This window comes from Macrotis lagotis, chromosome 1 (assembly GCF_037893015.1).
Source record: "Macrotis lagotis isolate mMagLag1 chromosome 1, bilby.v1.9.chrom.fasta, whole genome shotgun sequence".
Classification (NCBI taxonomy): Eukaryota; Metazoa; Chordata; class Mammalia; order Peramelemorphia; family Peramelidae; genus Macrotis; species Macrotis lagotis.
The window spans coordinates 34,504,073-34,531,783 of NC_133658.1; the positions used below are offsets into that span (position 1 = coordinate 34,504,073).

The 27,711-nt window shown below is 44.5% G+C and overlaps 2 protein-coding genes and 1 non-coding gene across 5 annotated transcripts in view; 2 read left to right on the forward strand and 1 right to left on the reverse strand.

The window, feature by feature from the left end:
* POLR1A (RNA polymerase I subunit A) overlaps positions 1–4,884 on the reverse strand; it is a 66,116-nt gene extending 61,232 nt beyond the window's left edge. Inside the window, exons 1-2 of the mRNA XM_074196739.1 lie at positions 4,368–4,884; positions 486–690 (exon numbers count right to left, since the gene is read on the reverse strand). Coding sequence (XP_074052840.1) covers positions 486–690; positions 4,368–4,444 — 282 coding nt within the window. The 5' untranslated portion in view covers positions 4,445–4,884. The remainder of the gene's footprint in view (positions 1–485; positions 691–4,367) is intronic.
* PTCD3 (pentatricopeptide repeat domain 3) lies at positions 4,863–27,675 on the forward strand. 3 transcript variants are annotated; one of them, XM_074196759.1, is made up of 24 exons: positions 4,863–4,989; positions 5,689–5,741; positions 5,898–5,934; positions 8,813–8,858; positions 9,757–9,825; positions 10,582–10,686; positions 11,073–11,196; positions 13,564–13,679; positions 15,897–15,976; positions 16,792–16,879; positions 16,964–17,024; positions 17,258–17,340; positions 17,947–18,091; positions 19,231–19,281; positions 20,449–20,538; positions 21,225–21,253; positions 21,527–21,633; positions 22,293–22,371; positions 22,462–22,552; positions 23,531–23,762; positions 24,563–24,604; positions 24,691–24,849; positions 25,420–25,512; positions 26,767–27,675. In XM_074196759.1, the coding sequence occupies exons 1-23, from the start codon at positions 4,883–4,885 to the stop codon at positions 25,508–25,510; spliced, it is 2,085 nt and encodes a 694-aa protein (XP_074052860.1). In that variant the 5' UTR covers positions 4,863–4,882; the 3' UTR covers positions 25,511–25,512; positions 26,767–27,675. The 3 variants fall into 3 exon arrangements, with proteins under 3 accessions (XP_074052860.1, XP_074052852.1, XP_074052867.1); XM_074196751.1 differs by lacking the exon at positions 26,767–27,675 and having other exon boundaries at positions 25,420–25,610; XM_074196766.1 differs by lacking the exons at positions 4,863–4,989; positions 26,767–27,675 and adding an exon at positions 5,111–5,242 and having other exon boundaries at positions 25,420–25,610.
* On the forward strand, positions 24,130–24,266 carry LOC141510741 (small nucleolar RNA SNORD94). The gene has a single exon (XR_012475159.1). It is a non-coding gene; the product is annotated as a small nucleolar RNA SNORD94 (small nucleolar RNA).
* Positions 27,676–27,711: the final 36 nt, after the last annotated feature.

Genomic DNA, 27,711 nt, shown 5'->3' on the forward strand with positions numbered 1-27,711 from the left:
GGAAAATCCTCCCAGAAAAGGGAAAGCAGAGCTGAATGAAATCATGGAAGTCACCAAGTGAAACACTTGAGGGGTATCAGAATTGTAAGACAGAACTAATCAACAAGCATTCCTCAGTGGTCTAGTCTGTGCCAGACTGTGAGGATACAAAGACGGGACAGGAGCAATCCCTGCCCCGAGAACCCTCCATTCTCCTGGTAGAAAATGGGAGAGAACAGGGGTCAGAAACCAGTGTCCTCCTGCCTCTGCCTGCACAGACAGTTCATCCTCCAAACCAAGTCAGCTTGGTCTAATCTGTCTTCAATGATGCCTTTCCCAAAACAACTGACTCAGAGTTGGAAATAGATGAGAATTAGCTTACAGACCAAAATCAGGGGACTAGACTCCACTGAGGATCTGGCCCAGTCTAAGGAGGCCTTTAACCCAAAAAGCTTTGGTGCTCAGCCGAGTTTATTGTTCTATCATAGAGAGACGGACATACGCACATCAAAGAGCAGAGGATTGTAGACAATCAGGGGGAGCTCAATGTGCCCCAGGTGACCCGGGCAGTTGCCAAAGTCCTGAACGCAGGTGGAGCATGCTTCTTTGGAGTCAGCTGGTCCCAGGGATAAATCGTACAGTCCATTCACTGAGGGGTTCCCCACATTGTCCACATACTGAGGATTTGTGACAGATTTGACACTTAATTTCCTGAAGAGAAAGGGAAAAACCAACATTTTTCAGGTCAGATATGAAAGTTGTCCTATGTATTATTTATAACACAAAATGATCTTAATTATTTTTTTTTTAGGTTTTTGCAAGGCAAATGTGGTTAAGTGCCTTGCCCAAGGCCACATGGCTAAATCATTATTAAGTGTCTGAGACCGGATTTGAACCCAGGTCCTCCTGACTCCAGGGCCGGTGCTTTATCCACTGTGCCACCTAGCTGCCCCAATTATTTTCTATATCAATTGTGACTATTAGCAGACCATTTGTAAGGTCTCCTAATATACCCTCAGGGGCAGGTATGCCTCATTTTAAGGAAATCTAAAACCTAAAATTACAAAATCAGTTGCTGGCATTCCTTTCACCAATATATATTTTCTATATCTTACATGCTAGCTGCTGTGAAGGATACAAAACTGTGACTTAAAAGGGGGGAACTGTGGAGAGAGTATTAAGAGGATGAGTTCAAATTTGACTTAGACTATCTAGTAACTTTGGACGAGCCCCCCCCCGTGCCTCAGTTTCCTCATCTGCAAAATGAGGGTGGTAGACCCCCAAATGGTCTCTGAAGTCCCTTCCAGCCCTACAGCCATAAGTCTATGGTGCTCGCAGCAGATTAAGGGAAGGCTGCTTTGTGATTATTTTCTTTTTTAAGTTGCTTGTTTATTTTTAATTTTACAATTTTCCCCCTAATCTCACCCCCCCACACAGAAGGCAGCCTATTAGTCTTTACGTTGTTTCCATGGTATACACTGATCTAAGTTGAATGTGATGAGAGAGAAATCATATCCTTAAGGAAGAAACATAAAGTAAGAGATTGCAAAAATTATATAAGATAATGGAGTTTTCTTGGCAAGGCAATGGGGTTAAGTGGCTTGCCCAAGGTCACACAACTAGGTAATTATTAAGTGTCCGAAGCCAGATTTGAACTCGAGTACTCCTGACTCCAGGGCCGGTACTCCAACCACTGAACCACCTAGACACCCTGATGATGGTTTTTTTAAAATTAAAGGTAATAGTCTTTGTTCAAACTCCACAATTCTTTCTCTGGATACAGATGGTATTTTCCATCACAGACAGCCCCAAATTGTCCCCGATTATTACAATGATGAAATGAGCAAGTCCATTAAGGTTGATCATCGCCCCCATGTTGCTGTTAGGTTGTACAATGTTTCTCTGGTTCTGCTCATCTCCCTCAGCATCAGTTGGTACGAATCCCTCCAGGCTTCCCTGAAATCCCATCCCTCCTGGTTTCTAATAGAACAATAGTGTCCATGACATACATATACCACAGTTTGTTAAACCATTCCCCAATTGATGGACATTCCCTCAATTTCCAATTGTTTGCCACCAGAAACTGCTATGCCTTTACCCTTTTCCATAAATCTCTTCAGGATACAGACCCAGGAGTGGTATTGCTGGATCAAAGGGTATGCACATTTTTGTTGCCCTTTGGTCATAGTTACAGACTGCTCTCCAGAAAGGTTGGATGAGTTCACAGCTCCACCAACAATGTATTAGTGTTCCAGATTTCTCACAACCCTTCCAACAATGATCATTGTCCTTTCTGGTCATATTGGCCAGTCTGAGAGGTGTGAGGTGGTGCCTCAGAGATGCTTTAATTTGCATTTCTCTAATAAGTAGTGATTTAGAGCAATTTTTCATGATTATGGATTGCTTTTATCTCACCTGTAAATTGCCTTTGCATATCCTTTGACCATTTGTCAATTGGGGAAGGTTTGATTTGTTTTTAAAAATTTGACTCAGTTCTCTGTATATTTTAGAAATGAGTCCTTTGTCAGATATACTAGTTGTAAAAATTGTTTCCCAATTTACTACATTTCTTTTGATCTTGGTTACACTGGTTTTGTCTGTGCAAAAGCTTTTTAATTTAATGCAATCGAAATTATCTTTTTTGTTCTTAATGATGTTCTCCATCTCTTCCTTGGTCATAAACTGCTTCCCTTTCCACAGATCTGACAGGTAAACTAGTCCTCATCTCCTAGTTTGCTTATAACGTCTTTTATGTCTAAATCCTGTATCCATTTGGATCTTATCTTGGTATAGGGTGTGAGGTGTTGGTCTAATCCAAGTTTCTTCCATACTAACTTCCAATTTTCCCAGCAGTTTTTATCAAAGAGAGAGTTTTTCTCCCAATAGCTGGACTCTTTGGGTTTAACAAACAGCAGATTACTATAATTGTTTCCTGCTATTACATCTAGTCTATTCCACTAGTCCATCACTCTATTTCTTAGCCAATACCAGACAGTTTTGATGACTGATGCTTTATAATATAGTTTTAGATCAGGTAGGGCTAAGCCACCTTCTTTTGCACTTTTTTCATTGATTCCCTGTAAATTCTTGACTTTTTATTTTTCCATATAAATTTACTTACAACTTTTTCTAACTCATTAAAGTAATTTTTTGGAATTTGGATTGTAGGGCACTAAACAAGTAGCCTAGCCTAGTTTTGGTAGAATTGTCCTTTTTTTTATTATATTAGCTCTACCTATCCAGGGGCAGTTGATACTTGCCCAGTTATTTAAATCTGATTTTATTTGCGGGAGAAGTGTTTTGTAACTGTTTTTGAGTCTTCCTAGACAGGTAGACTACCAAGCATTTTATAATTGTCTGAAGTTACTTTAGTTTTTTTCGTCGTGTTTTTTTGTTTTTGCAAGACAATGGGGTTAAGTGGCTTGCCCAAGGCCACATAGCTGGGTAATTATTAAGTATCTGAGGGTGGATTTGAACTCGGGTACTCCTGACTCCAGGGCTGGTGCTCTACCCACTGCAGGTTGAGTTACTTTGAATGGGATTTCTCTTTCTAGCTCTTCCTGCGGTATCTTGCTAGTCATATATAGAAAAGTTGAGGATTTATGAGGGTTTATTTTATGTCCTGCAACTTTGCTAAAGTTGCTAATTATTTCTAGTACGTTTTTTAGATGATCTTTTGGGATTCTCTAGGTAGACCACCATCATGCCGTGGTTATTTTAGACAGGCCAACAAACTACACCCCAAGTCATCTCCCTCCGACCAGGCCATCCCCCCGCTCAAAAGCTCTTGAGGGTGTTCGTCGCCCCTAGAATAAAGACCTCCTCGGCGCAGCGTTGAGGGGCTCCTCCGCAGGCCCCCAGCCCCGAGCCTCCACTGTCATCGGCGCGTTCCGGGCCCACTGGGGGCCGCCTGGCTCTGCCCCGCCCTGCCCGCATCTCCCTCACTACTGCGGCCCCAACCAGATTCCTGGCGGCGATGACCCCGACCCCGACCTTGACCCCGTCAGCAGCGTGCATTTCCCTCTAGTAACATTGTTTCAAAGGATGGACGCTTCCCTGAGGGCGGGAGGCGGGGGCTCGGAGGAACCCGAGGCGGCCCCCAGCCGCTCTGTGAGCCTGGACTTGAACCCGACTCTTCTAGAGAGCAGATCCAACCCCGCAGCCGCTTTCACAAAGAGCCCGAGGGCGAGGTGTCCGGCTCCATCAGGTCCGAGGAAACCCACGCGACTAGCCCCAGCCCGCCTCTCCCCACCCCCCAGGTGGCCGAACTACCGCTCCCAGGAAGCCCCGCGCGGAACCGGCGTCTGCCCCGAGGACCGCGGCGCGCACAGCCCGCCGGGAGTCGTAGTTCCCCGGACCCGGCAGTCTCTGCCACCAAAGCCTCTTACCGGAGCTCCTCGGCCGAGTACATCCCGAAGGAGATGCCCTGAAGGCGCCGCCAGGGAACCTCCTTGGAGACCAACATCTTCGTTCTTCGCCCACGTTCTCTCTCCCGGCATGGGCGGCGGCGGCGTTCCAACGCCGACTCCAAACTCCCGGGGAGTCGCAAACACCACGCGTCTCCAAAGGCGCCTGCGCGAAAAGAAACGTGCGGAGGGAGGCTAGGAGGAGGTGGACTAGACCATTATTTTTTTCCGGGAAAAGAAGGAAAAGAATTTTTTGGAACTCAATTCCCTATATTAACTATCGCAATATTTGTGACACTTAGAGAGTTTATTACGTATTAAATAAATCTATGAAAGAGAGATGAAATAATTTTCCTTAATAGTTGTGATTTTAAAAATTTAGAAATGTGAACGCCCCTCCCTTCCAGGCCTCCACCATCTCTTCGCCCAGTGGTCGCTCCCTCTCCACTTCCTCCTTTCCCCGCCTCTTCCCTGCATGCTTAGCGCCAGAGCCCAAGATGGCGGCGGCGGCGGGGCGTCGTTTTCTCCGCGTAGGCCGCTGCTGGTCTCGGCTGCCTTCGACCGGAAGACGGGCGGATCTACGGAGAAGGGTTACCGGGAACAGGTCTGAGGCTCGGGTTTGGGAAATGAAGCGGGTTCCAGGGTCGCTTCGAGCCTGAAGCGCAGAGGGGAAGGGTCGGGGTGCGCATGTGCGCACGTGGGCAGCGTCGGAGTGCGCGTGCGCGCCGAGGAGGCGCCGGCGCCGCCACACTCGGGGCTCCCCTGGGCCAGAAGTTGGACCCCAGGTCGGTAAACGTGGATTTTTAAATGCCTGCTCCTACGGGCCGAGCGCTGGGATGGAAGAAGACACCCTTGGTGTAATTACGAATTTCACTCTTGCCTTTCCCCCTCCCCTGCCCCCCAGCACCGAGCCCGGGGAAGCATTAGTTAAGCTTCGAATCAAATTGTGAGTTATTTTTGTGTGTCAAGGCAGTGGGGTTCAGTGACCTGCCCAAGGCCACATTTGAACTCAGGTCCTCCCGACTCCAGGGCCGGTGCTCTGTCCACTGAGCCACCTAGCCACCCTTTACCAAACTCTTACCAGAAGGGCCTCAGAAGATGAGAGTTCTCATCTAGGTTCTGCTCTTCTGGGCATCAGGGGATTGTGTTAACGACTTAACCTTGACCTGGTTCAATACTGACTTCCTAAGAACTTAGCCATTTCGTCATCCGTATTGCCTTAGATCACTTGAACTGAAATTTTTGGCATCGTTGGACTCGGTACTGGGTGTTGGAATGTGACAGCTATGTGTGTTTTATACAGGCTTTATTCTGGAAATCCAACCCTCACAGAGGCAGCAAGAGATGATCTTTCAGGTATGAGGATACCTCTAGTGTGCCAGTGGCATTACTGTGGCTCCAGGGCATTCTGGAATTGTAATTCACAATTTTACTGAGAAATTAGCCATTCATTTTTGTAGTCAGCTATTTTATTGAGAAAACTAAATCACTGGCTTTTATTGTTTTTTTAAGGTGCTGAAGAAGTGATCATTCCAAAGAGAAAGACTTGGTAAGTGATGCTTTCTTCTCAAAACAGTGATCGTTCTAACTTAGAAGAAATAACAAGTTGATCTATGGAATCAAATATATTATTAGCATTTTTATAATATTTATTGTTCCATGGAGATGATATTCATTTAAGAGTCCTGCATGACAAAGAATCAGAAAATTAGCTGATGAGTCATTCTTTGTCCCTCTATATCTTTGAATGTCATGCAACTTGGCACATTTGGTAATCTTGGGCAGACTAGCCACAAAGTAAACACAGTTGAAATATCTTGAGAGACCAATTTTTTTCTGGGATTCTCCTAATGATTCAGCTTCCTTCTGGTCTTTCCAGGACTGGCCATCCTTTAGAACCAGGCCAGACCTGAGAATATTCATTCATCACCTGCCTTGGGATCTCTTTCTTTTTTTCATATCACAGATTGAAGCATTAAGCATCTTTCATGTTGACTTCCTAACAAAGTAGAACCAAATTAAGCCCCAGCTGAGTGATTGATATTGTGCTTTAACTCTACCAGATAGCATCTGGGCCCATGGTTTCATGAAAAAGATAGGGGGGTGTGGTTTAGACTTTCAGATTGCTACAGCATCACAAAAAGAGGATTCAGATCATGGTAACTTGGGTTTGAATTCTAACTGTTAACTACTAACTCTTTGACCTTAAGCCAATCACTTATACTTTCTGGGCTTTAGTTTACCTTTTTGTAGATGAAATTCATACTGCTTGATCTACCTACCTTACAAAGTTTTGTGAGGTTAAGCATTTTGTAAACTTTGACATGTATGATTATTTTTGTTGTTAGAAGAGCCTCAGAACTTTTTCATCTCCCCTTAAACTTAAACCTTCTGTGTGTTGTTTTCTATTAGAATGTACTACATTTCCTTTTGTATCCCCACCCTTAGCAAAGTGCTTTGCACACAGTAAGCATATAATAAATGCTTTTTAAAATCTGAATACCATTAGCAAAACTGTAGAGGTGGTGGGGTGGGGACTGGTGAAATTGAGCATCTCTTAATGTTAGAAAATTAAAGGAGAGGTTAGATGGTAAAATACAACCAGTCAATGAATACTTGTAACTTAGAATTTTTGACCTATGGAATACCAAATAAATAATTTAGTCCAGTCTTTTTGTTTTATACAAAGAGGCTACAATTTCCTTGGGGTCACAAGACCATTAAATGATAGTTGTTGGTTTGCTCTGATCATTAGGAATTGTAGTTTCCTTGCAGTCAGAACATGGTGAAAACTGATCTCCAGAATGATTAATCTGTTAATGGAATGGAATCAGGGAGGTTGGAGGCACAGAGACTAGGGTTGCCATGATCTGTACTAATATAGGAACCAATATGTGTCTCTTAAACCTTCCTTTTGGCTTGGTGTCATGAGTAAAGAGTTGCTTTATGCTTTCAATTGGAAAGGGAACATAGAAATGGTATTCAGATTTCATATCAAAGACAAGGGCAGTTAGTTTCTCCAGAAGGCAACCATTCAATATGTGTTCCTTACAACTGGTGCCCTAATGCTTAAGGAGATGAGATAGATGCATGTGACCACTAAATCAGGATGGAGCATAACAGTCATGAGGTGAGAATGGCAACCTTAAGACCTTTGCCCTTAAAGGTGAAACCTGCCTACTTAGTGAATTCCTGAAGTAAGTCTTAGTCTCTTTAAGACTACCAGGTAGAAATGTGATTGATTTGCAGATATGTTCAATATGCTTGTACTTGTATAACCTATATCAGATTTTTTGTTTGGGGGGAGAGGGAGAGAAATGTGGAACTCAAAATCTTAGAAAAAATGGATCTTGGAAACTCCATATAATTGGAAAAGACTAAAATAAAAAAAAATTTTAAAGACTGAGGTGCGGAGAAGATGCCGAACTGCATTAGTAAAGGGAACTTCTGTCCATCATTGAAATCACAGGTCTGGCCCCTTTCCCTTTGTGTACAAGCTTTTTTGAACCCATCTTTGGCAGAGAGGAGCTGAACCAGAGGTGCAGGATGAGATGCACAGTATCAGTTACATCTGGTATATCAATGAATTTTGCTTGGTTTACTTATTTGTTAAAAGGGTGGGCTTTTGATGGGGAAGTGAGAGGTCATAGTGATAGAGAAGCATAAAGAAAATTGGAATGGGCACACAGGCAGTTCTAGAAGGTAAACAAGGCATATTGGTACCATGTTTACTGTATACTTAAAAAATAAGTTGTACATAATAGATTCACAGAGGTAATTTTTTTCCTGTTCTATGAACATGGATATATTCACGTATGATGTTGATCAAGAGAAAAGAAAATTTGGGATAGGGTGGTGGAGTGGTGACTGGAAATTGCCTGGTATATGTCACTCATTCTGCTCCTGCCCTAAAGTACCTGCCAGCTCAGAAGGGGAAGGAGGTCACCATGTGCCACTCTGCATTTTACAGTTTGTTCCAATATTAATAATCATTTAGAGCAGGTGGTATTCTGATTCTTGTTTTATAGATGAGGTAACTGAGGCACAGTGGATTTGTGATTTGACTAGTGATGCACAGCTAAGAAAGTGTCTTGAAGCAGAATTCAAGCTCAGTTCTTCCTGACTTTGGGCTCTCCTCTCTGGCCCCTAGTTTCCCCTTAGAGATTATTTTTACATTACTTGAGATTATTTTTGGAGATTTTTTTTTTTTACTTATGATTTTACTTTTACTTACTACCTTTTTTTTTTATCATGTATTACTGCAAGATGAGATATGCCCATAGTTCAGAGTGGATTTATATTGTGATTATTTCTGCCAGACAGATTGGAATAGACTTGAAATCAGATTCCCTTATGCAGATCCCTTGGTGAATGTACCAGGCTGATTTGCACACTATATCTTTTCTTGTTAAAATTCTCCTTTCCAGGGATAATGTTGCAGTTCTTCAAGCTCTGGCCTCTACCATCCAGAGGGTAAGTTGTGCTTTTTGGATGCTTCATCTAAGCCATCCAGTAATGCCCTTAAGTGATGGTGAGACTTCCATTTTATGAGTTTATTTCCAGTTACTCTGTATCAGAATTCCCACATATAATAGGAAGAGAATCATCTTCTCTAAAGCTCTTTTTTGCCCCATCAAACCTGTGGGGTCATCATTTGCATTTCAGTGATGTTTGGCACTGGAGTGTAACAGGGTCTATGTGCATAGGAGACAAGCTAGCAAGAACAGAACTATGAGTCTGAGCCAGGTCTGGGATGAGCTCACAACTGGGCCCTGCCGGGGAGCATCACAACTTAACAGGCCTATTTAGACTTGTGATCAAGTTGAATTGCAGAATTCCATTGTTCATAGAAACTTTTTTGGACTGGATTAATGCTTTATGGGTTTGTACATTACAATCAACCACTCTCCTCTGAGAATGCCAGGTGTTTTCCAGTATAATGCGATTTAAGCTTCCCTTGTTTCTTAGAGAGTGCTAAGAGCTACGTAGACCTTACATGTCTGTTTTAAAGTCCTGAGAAAGTTCTTGCACCAGGCCTTGGGAGGGAAGTTTTAGGTCTCCATTTTCCCAGAGAACCCCAGTGCTTGTTCCATATTGAAGTTTCTTGTTCTCTCCAGTGAGGTTCCCTTCTCTTCTTACATGCATGTGTACACTCCCTCAAAATGTGTCCTGGCCTTGAATTGTACTTAATGCTGGCCAGTATTTAGGCCCTGCTCACTGACTGCTCCCTGTTGGGGGTTTCCACTTTGAATCTCAAGTCCTTCCCTTTAAAGTAGAGTCGTAAAAATGTCAGAATTTCTTTTGGAGTAATTCATTCTTGACCTTCACCAGAATGTTGATGCTAAAGAGACTTCATCTGGTTTCTCCCCAGGATCCCACAGCTGCCCATTACGCATTCCAGGATGATCCTTTCCTCACCCCAGTCACATCTTCAGAAGCCGTGAGTGTTTTCAAGGAACTCAGTTGTAAACCCAATCCTTGAGGGATTAACTAGGCTGGGGTGCATAGTAAGACTCATCCACTTGAAGCTATGCTGACTGACAACATTCCAGATTGGGGCTGCTTTGGAGAAAGTTAGCATTTAAATGGAAAAGTGTGAAAGGCAGTGAAGGTTGTGGGAAAAGGCTTCCCCGTGACCAGATCAGAGGTCACAGGGTGAGAATATCAGCTAAATATCTGAGAATGTTGTAGAGTCAGCTGGAAAGGGGGAGACACTAAGTGAGGAATATAAGGTCCATTTCGTGTGTGTTCGTGTTTTAGTGCCTTTTGTTTCTTAGTATATCCCTAGTCCATGTCCTCAGTCAGTCTCCCCACTTGATCTGGAAAGCATTGAGTTTGTGGTTTTTTCCCCTCCCATATGGCCAAGCCTCGCTTTTTATCTCAACAAGAGCTATTTAACTTTTTTCTGGATAAGTATTTAGAATTTGCCTTGACTTCCAAGAGATTAGAATTAGAATTTTAAATCCCACATGCAGACTGATTTGGTTGAAACTTTGAGTGGGATGAGAATTACTTAAAAATAAAATTTGTTAAAATGTCCTTATTCTGCATCACAATTAAGGAGGTTCTCCTCATCGATGATAATGAATAATAGGGAAAAGATACTGAGAAATGCAGTTAACTTCTCTTCCTTACCCTTTGAATATAAATGAAAAGGAATACCAGCTAATGTCTAAATCTTCCATTTTTTATACAGCGTATGTTTCTATTGGCAAAGGAATCTGGAAAGAATGCAGCAAAATATGTTATTAATACATATCCTAAATTTTTTGAGAAAGACATAGCTGAGCCACATATACCGGTAAGTGGAGATTGGTTATTTCCCTCTGTAGATAAGTTTATTTTGAGGGCATTTTTTTGAGGTGATTCACATTTACCTGGTCATTGAGGAGAACATTGTGCTGAGTTGGATAGCAGAGGAAGCACAAGAGAGAATCCTCTACCTTTAAATACTTTATTTTCCTATTCTGAATTAATAAAAAAAAAACAGGAAGTGGTGTGATTACAGGGTGCTTTGAGATGGTCAGTAACAAGGTAATAACTTTTCAAGAACTCTGGACCCAAGGTCTTTCTTAAAGATGCTTGTCTTGGGGGAAACAGGGAAACATTGACATTGGAGTCTGGGAGAGCAGAGCCCCTGGGCCTGCCTGGGCTGTCCCTGCCACCTAATTGCTGACCTGTGTTTAGTGCCTGATGCCTGAGTACTTGGAACCTCAGCTGGAAGAGGTGAGCGAGGCTGCCCTCCAGGAGCGCATCCGGCTCTGCAAGGTCAAAGCCTCCGTGGACATGTTTGACCAGCTCCTTCAAGCGGGTAACGCTATTTCTTTTTTTTTTTTTTAAGGTTTTTGCAAGGCAAATGGGGTTAAGTGGCTTGCCCAAGGCCACATGGCTAGGCAATTATTAAGTGTCTGAGACCTGACTTGAACCCAGGTACTCGTGACTCCAAGGCTGGTGCTTTATCCACTATGCCACCTAGGTAATGCTGTTTCAGTGATCTCAGCTCCAAGAAAACAGGCCCCAGCCCCTCTTTTAGACTCTTCTACCCTGCTGAGTTAGTGTTCTGTTGTGGTTTTTATACATCTCAGCTTTCTCCATTGAGACTCTTTGATGTGGGAGCTTTTCCAGACTGACCGTGCTTGGCACAGTGCCTTACACATGGGGTGCTTAGTAAATGTTCAGTGACTGCTTGAAAGGTACCAGAACTGCAGTGGCAGACATCACCAGGCCCCCTCTGGCATCATGGAGCAGAGGCTCTGTGTTCATCACTATTGGTTCACTTCATATTGTGCAGCAGGCCTGGACAGGGAGCTGTCTTGTGTGGAAGGGTGACTAAAAGGCTTTTTTTTTTTTTTAGGTTTTTGCAAGGCAGTGGGGTTAAGTGGCTTGCCCAAGGCCACACAGCTAGGTAATTCTTAAGTGTCTGAGACCGGATTTGAACCCAGGTACTCCTGACTCCAGGGCCGGTGCTTTATCCACTGTGCCACCTAGCCGCCCCCTAAAAGGCTTTTTAAAAGGGAAATTTAGACATAATCAGAGAGGAGCCTCAAATTCTCTTGGCTGTGTCACCATTTTCAGGCACAGTGGAAGAAGGGGAGGGCAGAAGAGAGAAAGAACTCCACCCACCTTTCCAGTGTGGCAACCCTGGATAAATCCTCTCTCTGAGCCCTTGTTTCTGTCTTTGTAAAATGACTTCCCTTTCACATCTTGGAGGATCACTTCCAATGCATATCAAATGGTTCTGTCTATGTCTGGATCTTAGAATTGAGAGCTAGTCCCCTTCTTTTAAAGTTGAAGAAGCCAACACCCAAAAAAGGGAGCCCAGTCTTTTAATAGCCCTCTTTCTACTGGGGGTCTATCATCCCACTAACTAGTCCCCTTGATGCTCTTTACCGCCATCCCTCTTCCTCCCAAATTTCTTTCATTTGTCAAATAGGTATTCTTTCTATTTTGTCTTTTCTATTGATGATTGTCCATCAGTCCCTGTGGATTCATTTATCATCTCTGTGCAGAGCATTCCCAGATCCATGTTCGTCTCCTGAGCTCCAGACCTCTTTGCCAGAGAGAAAGGTCATTGTCTCATGGGTTCCATGCAAGCATTTCCAATCACCTAGAAAGGGGGCCAAATCACTCCTCAGTTCTCTTTCAGTTTTGAAGTTATGTTTCTTTATCCAAATGGAATCTATTAACCTTCCCTCCCACCCTCCAATCCATCTCTCTCTCTCTTTTTTCTTTAAATGAGGCTGAGTTAGGGTTAAGTGACTTGGCCTGGTAAAAAAAAGGGTCAGCTGAGGCTGAACTTGAACTCAAGTTCTCCTGATTCCAAGGCCACTGCTCTATCCACTGCCCTACAGCTGTCCCTCTCCTCTTAACATGACAATGTCTCTTGTGTACACTGATATCCTTCCATATGTTCTTAACAGAGTCCTTTTTGGACTCATCCCTTTTCCTTAAAGCCCATATCTACTCGGATCCCAAGATTTACTGGTTTTCTCTCCCAAGTCTCTTCCATTTTCTCCACTCTTCAGCTGCTGCTGCTGCCCTGCTTCAGGCTTTCTCACCTTCATCATGTTATTAAACTTGCCTAGACCCTGTTCTCCCCTTCCCCACTGCCTCTTCCTTTACAATGTGGTTCAGAAACCCACTTCACCAGGAAGTCTTTCTGTTCCCTCAAATCATAGTGCCTGCCATCCTTGGATTTATTTTCCATGTACTTAGAAAGGTACTTTTTGACTCCTGAATTAGATTCTGAACTCCTTTAGAGAAGTGGGTTTTTTTCCCATTCTTTAAATTTATGTACTCAAGGCTTGGTGCTTAGTAAGCTATTGATAAATGCATGTTGGTTGTTTAATTTTTTTTTGAACTTATTAAACTTATATGTCTTAGTCAAGGGATTTATATGATTTTTAGTCACTTCCCTTTTTTTTTTACAAGACAATCAGATTGGGGGCAGCTAGATGATGGCACAGTGGATAGAGCACAGGCCCTGAGTCAGGAGGACCTGAGTTCAAATACAGCCTCAGACATTTAATGATTGCCTAGCTGTGTGACCTTGGGCAAGTCACTTAACCCTATTGCCTTATAAAAATTTTAAAAATGTACAAGACAATCAGATTAAGTGACTTGCCCAGGGTCACACAGCTGGGTAATAAGTGTCACTGCCTCTTCTGTTTACTTATAGGGACTTCTGTGTCTTTGGAAACAACAAACAGCCTCTTAGATCTATTGTGTTACTATGGTGACCAAGAGCCCCCAAGAGAAGAACAGCCTCATCAAATTGATGAATCAGAAGAATTGGTAAAGATCAGCACATTGAGGTTTGGGGTAGTTGGGGGTCTGCCATTACTTGCAGTGGGGAAACTTCAAAAATGTTCAAGCAAGGTGACTACTCCCTTCCTCCCTGCCCCCTCTTCCCGCACCGCAGATTTTGTTAGCATTAGCAATGAACAAAGAGAGAAAATTAAAAGATGGAACAGACAAAATGAGCCATTATTGTTAATGTGCTTGTAGCTTACTGTATAGAAAACCACAAAATCCCTAAAGAAACTAATTGAGACAACTGATAGCTTTGGTAAATTAAGTTAATCTCTAAGTCTACAAAAATCAATAGCATTTCTCTATGGCAGTAATAAAATCTATGAGAAAGTCAAAAAGGAAATCTTAGAATAACTACAAAATGCTGCAAATGACTCTGAAAAATCTATTAAATTACACTTTAAAATTGTCTAAATACACTTTTAAGTCTTTCTTTAGAATTGCTTTTGGAATTTTTAAAAGTTTTTAAGTGGAAGTAGCTGTTCACTTAGGCTTTGACCTGAGCCACCAGGGGACAGGGCTCTCACACTGACCTCAGGCTTGACTCATTGACCTGGTAAGAACTTCTTTGGGAATCTCAGAGCTATGTGAAGCAGGGGATCTTGTGACTTGGTGGAAAGAGCACCCAGAAGACCCAGACTCTGGTGCCATCTCTGTGATTAGTTTGTCACGTAGCCTTAGGTCACTTTTCCTCTATGGATTCAGTCTCTTTATACAGGGTGTCCCAGAAGTCTTCCTGCTATTTTAACCACTTAAGGCTTTGGTCCATAGTGAGATTTTTGGGACAGCTTGTCTTTGTAACCAGAAAAGGGCATCATTTTCCGCAACCTTAAGTCACTGCTTTGAGCATTTAAGAGTAATTGTTTTTTTTAAGCTGTCCTAACATTCATTATAGACTTTATATACCCCTGAACAGGTTGACTTTTGACCACTTTGTTCGGCTAGTAACTCTGAAATAAGAATTTCCCTGGTTATAGATGCATTGGCACCCCCTTGTGATGGGAGCAGTAAGGAAGTACTCCCCTCGCAGCCCCCCCCAAAAACAAGATATACCTCTCTGTCTCTGGAAAACATCTCAGCCTGGGGAGATTCCCTTGTCTCCTTTAAAGATGTAAATAACCTGATACAGAGTTTAATCTGTTTATTTGTTCTCCTGACACTTGACTTAGGTGGGGACCTGAGTAAGTGAGGAGTTAAAATAAGTGGTAAAACTGGGGTGATTTTTGAATTTGAGACCCTTGGGAGGAGGAAAGCTTGGTAACAAGCAACTAAGTGAAGGGGCTGAAGAGGTTGGGTAGTTGGACCTCTGTGGCAAGGATGCTAAGCTGGTGGGGCAGGGCAGTATTGGATTGAGGCATAGAATATATAGATTGCCCTCACAGTTGTATCCTGGTGATGTCTGCAGAGTATGTTAAAAGACCAAGCCCAGACTCCCTGGTCTCAAGTATACCTGCAGCAGGTAATAGCAATAGCAGGTGCATTCTGTTGGCAAGTTTGCATGTAACATACATTTTTTAAAAATAACTAAAAACAATCAAGAGAACAACTGTCTAGGTGGACAGTGTGGGCTTCAAAGAGCTGATTGAGAGTCTAGCTGTATGTATATATGGCAAATGGGGTTAAGTGGCTTGCCCAAAGCCACACAGCTAGGTAATTATTAAGTGTCTGAGGCTGGATTTGAACCCAGGTACTCCCGACTCCAGGGCTGGTGCTTTATCCACTGTGCCACCTAGCCACCCCTCTAGCTTTTTTTTGCTTAGTCTCTCTTGTGAGTCAGTCCCCTCTGTTCTTTTCATTTGGCAGTGCCAAGCTGTTCTCAGCCCAGGTCTAAACCTGCCATCTCAGATGCCTCCTCTTTTGGCCTCTTGCCTTCTGTCCTGAGCAGCTCACCCTCTGGGTCGCCAGGGTGGTCAAGCTCTAGGGTTTTCTGCCTTCTCTTTGCCAGCTTTGTCTGGTTTGCGTTGGTCACTCCCCTGACCCAGCCTGGTGGATGTTAGAAATGTCTCTCCTAACAACTTGCTGTGAAGGAAATAGGACAGTTTTGTACTCTGTTTATAAGCAAGGAAGTTAAGAGTCCCAGCACTGGTCTTATGACTGTGAGACAGGTGCGCGCACACACACACACACACACCTCCCGGGACTCTCTCAGGGTTGGATGTGATCTGCCACTTTATTGATGGGCTTGGGTCTCTGTTTTAGGCGGAAGCAGGAGGCAAGGCGCCACAAAGGGGGTCCAGACAGAAAGTGGCTGCAGCATCACAGTCTAAGATCACCTGGAGGTGGGTGTAGCGCCTCTGGTGACTTTTTGGGGGGGGGGTTCTCAGGACATAGTAAAAGAGTGACCTTCTTAGGACTGGAAATTTAGGGAAGCTCTAAAAAGACCAGGAGCTACAAATGTACACTTCTGAGAATGTTTTTAACTTGCCTTTGGGAACCTTTTCAACCTCGAGAGGGTGCTGCTCTCCAAACAGAAGGCTACATTTCTGACTGAAGCTCAGGTGTTCTTTTTTCTTTTCTTTTTTTAAAATAACATACTTATGCTGTTGTCTTTGTTAATCTGTCTATGACAGCGGCAGCACTGGCTTTTCTAAAGGACCTTCCTTCTTCTGGGAGAGTTTTGGGCCTTTTTTAAAAATGGTGTGTGCTACACTGTCTCAGCCCAAACCAGAGCTCATTGATGTCCTCCTAAATCTGCAGCTTCCAGTCAGTGCAACACCCAGAGAAGGAGGACCAGAGGGTATAGACTTAGCATCCTTCCCCTCAGACTAGTAAAAAAAAAAATCCCACCATATGTAAGAGTTACAAATCACTTCCCCCAACAGCTGCTCTGGAAAAGTAGATCAGGTCTAAAGTGGTGTCATCCTCATTTGATGACAAAACTGGGGACTTGGAAGCCCAGCACTCTCTTTTCCACAGTGTTCCCCTTGGGGACTTAGAAATGAGTAAAGCAACTCATAACATGTCTAAAAGCCTTGCAAACTGAGGGTCTAATATGAGGTCTAAGGGGCAGGAGTCCTTAGGGCCTGAGGTGGGAAGTCCTTGGGAAGGCTGTCCTGCCTTGGTTTGACTTGGTGTCATTTCTTCTTTAATCCAGAACAAACAACAATGCGGAAAGAATTTTCAGTCTAATGCCAGAGAAAAACGCTCATTCCTACTGCACGATGATCCGAGGCATGGCCAAGGTAGGCCCAGGAACACCCCCTGGCTTATTGCTCTCTTGGCTCTTTCTCCTGCTGATTCATGTCCTTTCTCCTACCCTTCTCTAGTACCACGCTGAGGAGAAGGCCTTCAGCATGTACACAGAGTTGCTGAACAACCGGCTCCGGGGTGAGTCTTCTGAGAAGGGCAGAGATGGGGCCCCTGTCCTGACAGTGTCTCCAGCAGAGAGACTGGCACGTGGGAGACCTGATAAAGAAGTACTCCTCAGGTCCTGGGTGGAAGCTCAATCTCAACAGGAGGAATGCTTTTTTCTGTTAGCATGTGATCACAAGAGCATTGCATCAGACTAGATGGCCCTTTGCATCTTCGTTCCCAATTCTGGTTTTTCTTACCTTTTACAGCTGATGTTCATGCCTTCAATGCACTGATTGAAGCATCATCAGCAGTGAGAGAAAGATATGAAGACAAATGGAATCTTACATTGGTAAAGTTGTTTTATCTTCTAATGGTTGATGTAAAATACTGTGGATGGCCTGTGAATTCCATTGCAAATGAGGGCAAGATGATGATGATGGTGATGATGATAATGATAAAATTGATGGTGGTGGTCATGATAGAAGAGAAAGAATCTATAAGCAGAGTAGCAAAACATGATTCAGAAAACCTGAGTTAGTTTTTTCTCACTAACAATGAATGAACATATACTCTTATGGTTATAGAAATGGGAACAATAAACCTGTCCACGTACCCCTTTTTCTTGAAAAAGTGCTGTTTGACATGGTTGTGGCTGAAACTTCCTAAAGATTGGGTAGTGTATAAAGAATTCTTGAGCATAGTCACTGTGTTGATTCTGATAACAGGAAGAATGCTAACTTTGGGACATAACTCAGCTGGTTTTTTTTTTTTAGAAGAGGTAGAAAGGAAGTGTACAAAAAGAAAATAAAGCATTCCGGCAGTCTTAATAAAGGACGTTCATTTGACTCCATAGATTGTAGAGTTACCACTTAGAGCACTTCAGATACATACCTGAACATAAAACTGAACAAAAAACTATCTCTTATTGCAAATTTCCTGGTCTTTGTTTCACTAGGATTTGTTGAGACAAATGACTGAACAAAAGGTGAAACCAAATCTTCAAACATTTAACACCATTCTTAGGACCCTTAGGAAAATGGGTTCCTTCGGAAGAATTCCAGCCTTACAGACCCTGTGTGAAATGAAAGCCCTCAATATAGGTGAGTGAGGATCTTGGAAGTTAACCCAGAAAACCCAGATTGGGGACATAGTGTTGAATTTGGCAGCCAGGTCTGGCTCTGTAGTGCCCCATTTAGTCATTTGTTTTTGATTTATTGTTGTTTATCAACAAAAGTGTGGTGAATCAAGCATCTGAAAGGCCTGCTTCTGATAGCTCCATCCATGGCCAGACTCCAAAAGATTTAGAAAAGGCCCTTGTCAGACTGTTGGGGCGGGGGAGGGCTTCCTCTTCAGGAGTTCTTTAAACCTATGAGATCGAAGATCTGATTCGGAAGAAACAAGCTCCTGAGTCTCCCATGGCCCTCCTGCTTTCAGACGTGGACTCCTGGGCCTATAGGAATCACTTAGACATATCCTCATCCAGAACCTCTGGCGACTCCTGCCTTTGTCGGCTGCTTTGGCCTGATCAGAATCTGCTTTTCTCGTGTCATTTGGGCCACTGTCAGTCTGGCAGGGACCTCAGAGCTCCACCAGCTTAGCCTCTACCTGCATCTTGTCAGCTGTGTTGAACTCCCCAGAAAGACTTGAGCAGAGCAGAGCACACCTCACCTTGGCCCTTTGTTTTGACACTCTTAATTGCTGTGGATTAATGGACAAAGCATTCACATTGAGGAAATCTCCCCCTGACTTCTCATTTGAAGATTAGAAAATAGGACTTTTCCCCTATAACTTTTTTTTAGTTTTTTGCAAGGCAATTGGGGTTAAGTGACTTGCCCAAGGTCACACAGCTAGGTAATTATTAAGTGTCTGAGGCTGAATTTGAACTCATGTACTCCTGATTCCAGGGCCAGTGTTCTATCCATTGCACCACCTAGCCGCTGTACCCCCCCTCCCTCATAACTTTTAATTCCTTTGTTTTTGACATATCTTTGTCTCAGCTTCATGGTGTGGTTAGAACAACCTTCACTTTGTAAATAGGAAGCAGCAAATATTTTGAAAAGGATACTAGCTTAGAACACCAGAACCTTGGCCTTGAGCTTTATCGCTCCCACTTAACTCACTGTATGACTGTGACTTAACATAACTGTGAGGGAACATTTTGTAAAATACATTGTCCTATAAATGTCAGCTATTACAATTTAATTATTTTTTGTTTCATTCCCTTCCTGGCAATCTTCAGAACCTTCACTTTCAACATTTCACTATCTACTTGAGCTATTTTATAAATCGGGTATGTATAACCTTATGTCTTATCTGTAAAAACTTTTAAAATGCCATTAATGTAAACAGTAAATAAACAGTTTCAGTGTTTGGCATCAGACTATTTGCTATCATCTGTGTTTAAGTAGAGAGCGAGTGATGGTGGAGACCATTATTCCTGTCTTCAACCTTGTCAGGGATCCCTGAACCAAAAGATGTCCAAAGTTTCTCTACTTGTGTTTGAGTTATAATTTTAGATCTACTATAAAAAGAACCTTTTTTTTTTTTTGAGAAATTTTCATTTTGATTTCTATAGAATAGTATCTTGTGATTTATGTGCCTCTGGAAAACCTTCATTTATTCCTACTCCCAGAGCCAATACCAGATTATGGAGTTTTAAACTACAGCTTCTCTGCCCTTACAGTAACGTTAGGATAAAGTTGGGAGGACCACTGAATCTGCTTTAATTTGATATAGTTCTAGAAAGGCTTGTTATTATAGCAGTAGGACACGGAAGAGAAATTGGGAAAGTAATCATAAATAAGAAACAGAATTACCCCCTTGTGTTAGGTGACATGATTTTACTTAGAGAACTCCAGCAAGTATATTAAGAAATTAATTGAAACAATAACATAGGATCACATAGCCCACATAAATATTTATCAACGTGTTGTACTTTATTAACGAAGTCATGCATGAAGGAGATAAAATAATATCTGGGAGTGCAAATGCCAGAAGTGTAAGAATGAAATGAATAGAACTTACAAATGCTCTGTGGAATTAGTTAGACCCAAATAATTGGAGTGAGATTAGTTGCCCATTGTTGGGACATTGCCAATATGAGAGGGTTACCTAAATTCATTTATGGTTTCAGTGCTTTATCAATTACAGTGTGATGTTAGTTTTAAATGTGCGCGTACACATGCATATACATACATACATACATACATACATACATACATACAACGAGCTATAAGTTGAGGGAGGAAAAGGCAGAACTAATAGAAGTCCAATATTTGTAAACAGTCTCCTTTTGTGATTTTCTTTGTTTTGAAATGTTGGGGGAGGGCCTATATTAAGTTTATAATTCTTTAAGTTGGAAAAAGTAGAAATATTTCCTATTTTAATTGATGCCATAAGTTTGGAGGGACTAACCAAAGATAGATCTTGAAAAAAATTCTTATGTTCACTTGTTCAGCCCCATCTGTCAAAATCTCACCTGCTCTTATCATCGACATCATTGGTGAACTCCAGAACAAGAAGCTCTTTGTTCAGGACCTGGATGATGGTAAATACCAAGGCAGGGGAAATGGCCTCCCTGTCAGCACTGTAGGTGAAAAACTGGTGTGGGGAGATTGTTTCCTTTCTAACCCCCCCCCCCCACACACACACATACACAACAAAATTTTTATAATGTTTTTTTAAATTTTGAGTTCTACTTTCTCTCCCTTCCCTCCCTACCCACTGAGAGCACAAACAGTTCCACCATCAGTGTATTAATGCACCTCTCATCTCTAACATTTGTCATTTTTGATAAGTATGAAATGATACCTCAGAATTATTTTAATTTGCCTTTCAGAGATATAGAGCATTTTTTTCATGTGACTATAGTTGTGATTTCTTCTCAATACTGCCAGTAAATATCCTTTGACTATTTATCAATTGTGGAATAGCTCTTATTTTTATAAATTTGATTCACTTCCCTATGTTTGAGAAATGAGGACTTTATCAGAAAAACTTAATAAAAATTTTCAGTATTCATTTTCTATGGTACCTTTTTAGCGCAATGTAGTTTCCATGATCTATTTTTGCTTTGTCTGATATGATGATTGTTGGGGTGGAATTAATTTTAACAAATTGAATATGGCCTACAGCTTGTGCTAGTTTTGAGTATATTCTTTAGAATTTTTCATAGCATAAAAATGCATTGGATATTTCCTCAAAGGTTAATACAAACCCTATATTTCTTTTCAGAACAGTTTTTCTCATCTGCTATGAGGGTGGTAAGTACCTTCGTGATAGACACTGCCCTCCCTAAGACTCCCAGCTAGCTTCCCCTGAGCCTCCCCTCTTTCCTACCCCTTGCTTCCATTGTTAGTCATTCTTCACTTTCTGAGTTTCAAACTCTGAGGGTCAGATTCTGGTAGATTGTCCCCAGCCCCAGCCTCAGGGTTGCTTCTGTTCTTGTGCCATCAGCCAGGGCTGGGCTCTCTGTAGCTGAGGCTGAAGCGTGCCTGCATCTCTATTCTCACCCTCTTCTTCCCTCCCCCCGGCAGTGCTACATGTTTAAAGACATCGACCTTGCATACCAAGTACATGGCATCCTGAGGACGGGTGACAATTGGAAGCTGCTTGGGGATCCTTTTCAGTCTCTCTTCTATTAGTAAGTTGAGGGGATGCAAACTTGAACCTGGATTCTGTTGAGTTTCCTTTATTGATGTGTTTGCCTCTGCCTCCAAGGCATGAATGACAGGATTAAAGTAGATTGTTGTGAGTGCTACAGATTAGGGTCCAGACTGATAGACTGGACTTGATGGGGGGGGGTTCCCAAGGCAAGAAGAATGAATAGACAGAGAGTGGGTGCTGCATCCCTGAAGGACAGAAAGCCAGCCTGAATATGGGAGGAGGCCAACTTTGGTCAGACAGCCACACCCAGAGTTACTCTGTGTTTCCAGATTTTCTTTTAGGAGCGTGTCCAGAGGGTGAGCAGAGAGTCCTTGTTAGGGCTGCTTAATGAGTGACTGCTGGGGATTGAGGAGGGGAAGAGGACTAAGGTTTCTTGTCACTGGTATGAAGGAGGGGCAGCCTAGGAACAGGGCGGCTAGCCTCCCTGAAGCTTTCCCTAGAAGTTGAAATTATTCAGACCTGTTATCTGGGTTCTTGTAGCAAGCATTCTCTACGGCCCCACAGCTTCTGGGGCCTCCTCCCTGTGGGAGTAGGTGCCAGGAGGGCTGCCCATGACAGTCCTGGGTGGGGGCCCCCGAGCTCCTGTCTCCTTGAGCGGCCCCGAGAGCCTAGAGCAGGGTCCTTCTCTCCCTGCAGTCAGAAGTTCTTCAGTTTGTTGTGTCTGATGGAGCAAGTGGACATCACTCTGAAGTGGTACAAGGAGCTGATCCCTTCTGTAAGAGCGGGTCTCTTGTCTGGCCTTGGAACTTCCCTCCTGTTCACATCCCACTCTCTGAGGACATGACAGGATGCTCCTCTTTCTCAGGTCTGCTTTCCTCACTCGCAACTCCTGATGAACCTTCTCCAGGCCCTGGACGTGGGGAACCGACTTGAACTGCTCCCTGAGATCTGGAGAGGTAAACCAGGCTTGTGGGTCGTGCCAAGGAAGAGGGTGTCAGGTTATACTGAGTGAGCTCTGGGGGCTACCTTCCCATCCTGGAGAGCAGTTCTGTTAATTTGTATGAACAAGAACCAGGTGAGATTTCTGCGGCTTCATCCTTTACCTTGGGAAGGCTGATCAGGCCCAGGAGTCTGGAGAAGGCCCTTCCCAGGTGGGCGTGTTGCTGTGGGCAGCAGGTCCTCCCTTAAGGTGTTCTGTTTACACCCTGGGCCAGGACATTGGGCTCCTTAGATGATAGCCCAGGGTGAAAATCTTATTGTGATTGTCCCACACCACCCAAAGTTACAGAGGTAACATGGTAGCTTATCTTGAACCTCTATCTGCCTCAGTCTCCTCAACTGCAAAATAGGGACAAACCATGACACCTCTTTCACAGGTTGTTTGTCCAGATTAGATTAGTTAACAGGTCAAGTGCTTACCCTGTGCCTGACCGGTAGTGGACACTAAATAAATGGTAGTTGCTGTTGATGAACAAGCTCAGATCTGGCCTCGGAGGTTTGTTGCTGTGTGACCCTGGGCAAGTCACTTCACCCTGTTTGCTTTAGCATCTTCATTCGTAAAATGATATGGAGAAAGAAATGGGAAACCATTCCAATGTCTGCTGAGAAAACCCCAAAGAGGATCACAAAGACATGTCTAAAATGACTGATATGTGATTACTATTGATAATGTCACAAATACGGGTCATCTCATTTACATAAGGCTGGGGTCGGGAAGGTGTTTTGTTCACAACGTCCTGTACTCCTAGGGGAAGTTTCAGGCTTTTAATTCTTTGCGGGTTTTCCCCCATCCTTCTCACATCCTGGAATTGGGTGGGGGCAGGGGGGGCTGTCAGACTGAACTTGCTGCTTTTGCACTGTCTCCCACCTGAAATTGGGAGCAGTGCCAGAGAGCATAGAGATGATCATTTTCCACTTGTGTCTCTTGTTCCAAGATTGCAGAGAATTTGGTCTCAGCCATCGGAATGATCTGAGAGAGGAAATCCTGGAGCTGATGTCCAGAGAGAAGCAGCCACCGGAGGTCCAGGAAGCATTTGCTGACTGTGCCACCGATATTAAATCTACGTATGAGAATGAAGATGGCAAGTTCTTGCCAGAGTGTTCTGCTGGTCCTATGAATTGTATCGCCCTCCTCCTCCTCAGGGGGGGCCGGACCCGGGAGGCCTGGTGAGTATGGTCCTATCCGTTCAGGTGCAAGAGGGGTAAAAGCGATGACTTCAGGATCCACAGATCCACAGAGAGAGGCTTTTGTGTGTTGTTTGTGGTACAGGATGGGAGCCCTGTTTGACTGCCTCTCCGTGGCCAGCATTCTTCCCACTGTGTCCTCAAATGTTGCCTACATTTAACAGATGGGGAGACCAAGGTTTGGGGGATGGAACCAAAATTCAAGAAGTCTTTGTGGGTGCCCTTTCCTTTGCCCCATGTAGTTAGGACTGGTGCTTGCTCACTAGCTGGCCTTTTGGGTGAAGGACGGCAGAGACTAGTCTCAAGTCTTTGTGTTGCTCTTTGGGATGACTATTAACAGCCGGAACCACAGGCCGTGATGATTGGCGCAGGGGTACGGACCTCAGCTGAATCATGGGAGCTGAATGTATGTGTGTCTCTGTCCTCCTGCATGTGGCAGGCAGATGGAAAGCACTTACATGAAACCAGTGCCTAAATCTGAGCCATGTGTTATGGCAGGGCCCCCCCTGTGCACTGATGGAAGGGCCTCTCCCATTGAGCTGCAGCCAGGGCATTCACAAGTTGTCTGCGCTGGGGTGGCAGTGATTCTACCGGGGCAATTTCTATTTCCAGTTTTATACTGCTGCTCTAGCTCTGGGTCTCTGGAGCTTAAGTTTAGCCAGCCTCACTTGTCAGTGTTGGCATACCTTGAAGGCCTCTTAGAGACCCGGGCCTGGGCACTGGGAGCACCAGCTGTGCCTCATCTGCCCACCCTGAAGGAGCCCTCCTCTTCTCTCTAACAGGCAAATGGTGGAGAATTTCAGGAAGCAGAACAGAATCCCCAAGTGAGTGCCAGCAGCTGGTCCTACCTGTCCTCTGGGGGTGGGCATGGTGGGCGTGAGCACGCCCATAGCTAGCTTCTGTGTTTCAGAACTGAGGTGATGAATGAGTTCATGGACAATGCGAAGGAAAACCACAATTCTGCCCAGGCTGTGCAGCTGGTGAAGCTGGCCCAGGCCTTGAGCTTGGCCGTCTGTGAGCCCCTCACCCAGAGGGTGCTGGCTGAATTTGAAGTCTCCCAGGAGCAGAGGTAAGGGTGCTCCTCCCTGCTACCAGGGGTGGGGGAGTGGAGGGCTCCCTGAAGGGAGTGACTGGCTGCTGACTTGCGGATCTAAGTCTCACTTAGGACCTCTGCCCCGTGAATGGTCACCCTGCTGACCCACCCACCATTCATGGTCCCTTAGTTCACCAGTCCATTTTCTAATCTTTTTATTGGTGTCTCATTAAAGGTTTTCTCTCAAAGCTCTTCCTCTCCTATTGAATCTCACTTATAAGAATACATTTAAAATTTCACTTTTAGGGGGTGGCTGGGTGAGGCAGTGGATAGAGCACTGGCTCTGGGATCAGGACAACTTGGGTTCAAATTTGGCCTCAGACACTTGACTCTTACTGTGTGACCTTGGGCAAGTTGCTTAACCACATTGCCTTGCCAGAAAAAAACCCAAACTTTTTTTTTTTTCAGTTTTAACATGTGCTTGAACCAGCCTGTTGTGGATTGGGGGGGGGCTTAGTGTTGCTTCTGGCCACTAGGACAGCCCACATGTAGGGGGATCCTGGGTGCCCCCAGAAGACACAGAGAGAGTTGGCTTTGTTCTTGCAGAAAAACCTTGGAAGACCTAGCTGGGACAACCAGTGACAGTGACAGCAGCAGCAGTGACAGCGACAGCGACAGCGACACCGACAGCAAGTGAGGGTCAACATCAGCCCCAGCCCCTGAAGTCCCCCAGGGTCCAGAGCAGAATCAGACAGGGGAGGGGGCGAGCTGCAATAAAGGCCTGTTCCCATCCTGTGGCCACGTGAAGTGTCACTGTTGAAAGGGGGGTCGGGGGGAGTGAAAGGAAGCACGTGGTTTACTGCCCACTGGGAAGGACCAGATGACCAGTGTTGAGGGGCTGCGTCCTCCGGCCCTTGGCTGCTTTCAGTACTGTGTGCACAGGCACATGCTCATCCTCACCCATACACTTAACGCTCTCCACTTTCCAGTAGACCGCATGCGCACCGAGGCTGCACCGATCAGTCGTAGGCAATGTTCTAGGGTCATTGTTGGGTGAAATCAGAGGAGTGGTTTCCTTCATTAGACACTGGCTGTCACAGGCATGCATGAGCTGCATCTTGGCCTGGTGCTGGTGCTGGTCAGAGCCCCGTGGGCCTCTTCCCCTCCCCCCCCTTAGTTTGTCCCAACAAAGAAATGGAGACGGAGTGTGTTTGAAGAGATTTATGTAATAGTGGGGCTAGATGTTAAAAGAAGGGCTAATTCTCACATGCACTTAAACGCACCAACAGGTTTTTGAGGTGCTCACACTCACCCCACACTCCTCCAATCTCTGATCTCTCAGAGAAGACCAGCAGTCCCACAAAACTGGCAGCAGCCTGGGCCATATCCTGCCTTGCTAGCACTGTGTGAACACCCATCCTCTGTCCCATGCCCATGTAGCTGCTCAGGGCCACAGGCCAGGAGGGCTGCTGCAAGCTGACACCCATTTCAGTTGTGTCTTCACCATTCACAATTCCCTGGAGACACTGAGGTGCAGAGCCCCCCTCGGAGATCCACAGCATCCAGAAACAATAAAATATAGGCAAGGGGGGGAAGAATGCAGGGTGCCCCAAGAACGAAAGGGCAGGTGGTGGGTGGGTTTCATTCCTGGCTGGCCAGGAGGCATGAGAGCTTGGGAGAAGTGGCCAAGTAGTTTTAGCAGCAGTAAGCTGTCCCCACACATGAACCCGGCTTGTCGATAAGTATTGTGACTAACCACCAAGATTGAAGATGGTGGGTGACGCAGGGGGCTGTGGAGGGACATGGTGGTTGTAAGAAGCTACAGCGCTGGAAGGCAACTGGCTCTTGAGTGGTTAGTGCAGGTGTGGCAGGTGTGGCAGGCCCAGTGGAACCCAGTCACCCATCACTAGCATCTTCAGTCTCTGAGTTTGCATCCCATTTTTAAACCTCTAGGTGATGCAGTGGATAGAGCCCCAGCCCTGGAACCAGGAGGACCCGAGTTCAAATGCAGCCTCAGACACAATTACTTAGCTGTATGACCTTGGGCAAATCACTTAACCCCATTGCCTTGCCAAAACAAAAAACTCAAGAGTAGCTCAACCCTTTGTTTCTAGCAGATCCAGTCCTGGGGAAGCGCCCAGCCCTGTCTTCCCCACCGTGTTGCTTTAGTCATCAAAGTCCTCCAGACACCAAACCCAAGGCATTTCTGTCTGCTATTTGCAGTATTGGCCTCTTGCCCCCCCCCCCCCCGAAGACTTCCTCTTCCCATCGTGTTCTTAAGGCTCTCAGAACTGTCGGGGTCTCATCTCGGGCATCCAGGCCAACCCACTATCTACAGTTACCTGCTTGATGACCTCTAGGAAAGGTTTAGGAGAGATCGTGTTTGTTAGCATTTTCACATTTTTCAGGCCAAAACCTCTAGAACTTCACGTTTTGTTGTCTGGAGACTCTTAAGGGGAAAAAACCAATGGATGTGCAGCCGGATCCTGGCTCCCCCACCCTACCTGTGGTAGCCCTGGGTCACTTGCCCTTTTACCCTGGGCACCCTCACCCTCTTGGCATCTTGAGGAGGCTCTGCTCCCAGCACCTGAGCCTAGGTTAAAACCAGGATTCCTGGAAGACATTGCAGAGAACTTTGCTCAGTGATCTGATGATGGGTCCAGATCATTCAATTCAGTGGAGCATTGGAACCTGCTGGCAAGCGTGTCCAATAGGAAGAGGACAAAGCTGGGAGATCAGTCACCTAGTCTGTCTCGTTCACAAGGAGCCCGTTAGGAAATGGCATGATCGATGAGTTGTATTTTGTTTGACCATACGTGCTTGTATGTTGTTGATCTTCGTCAATAAAATGTAATTTTCATAAAGGAAGACTTGTTAATGCTTGTTCAAATCCAGCTT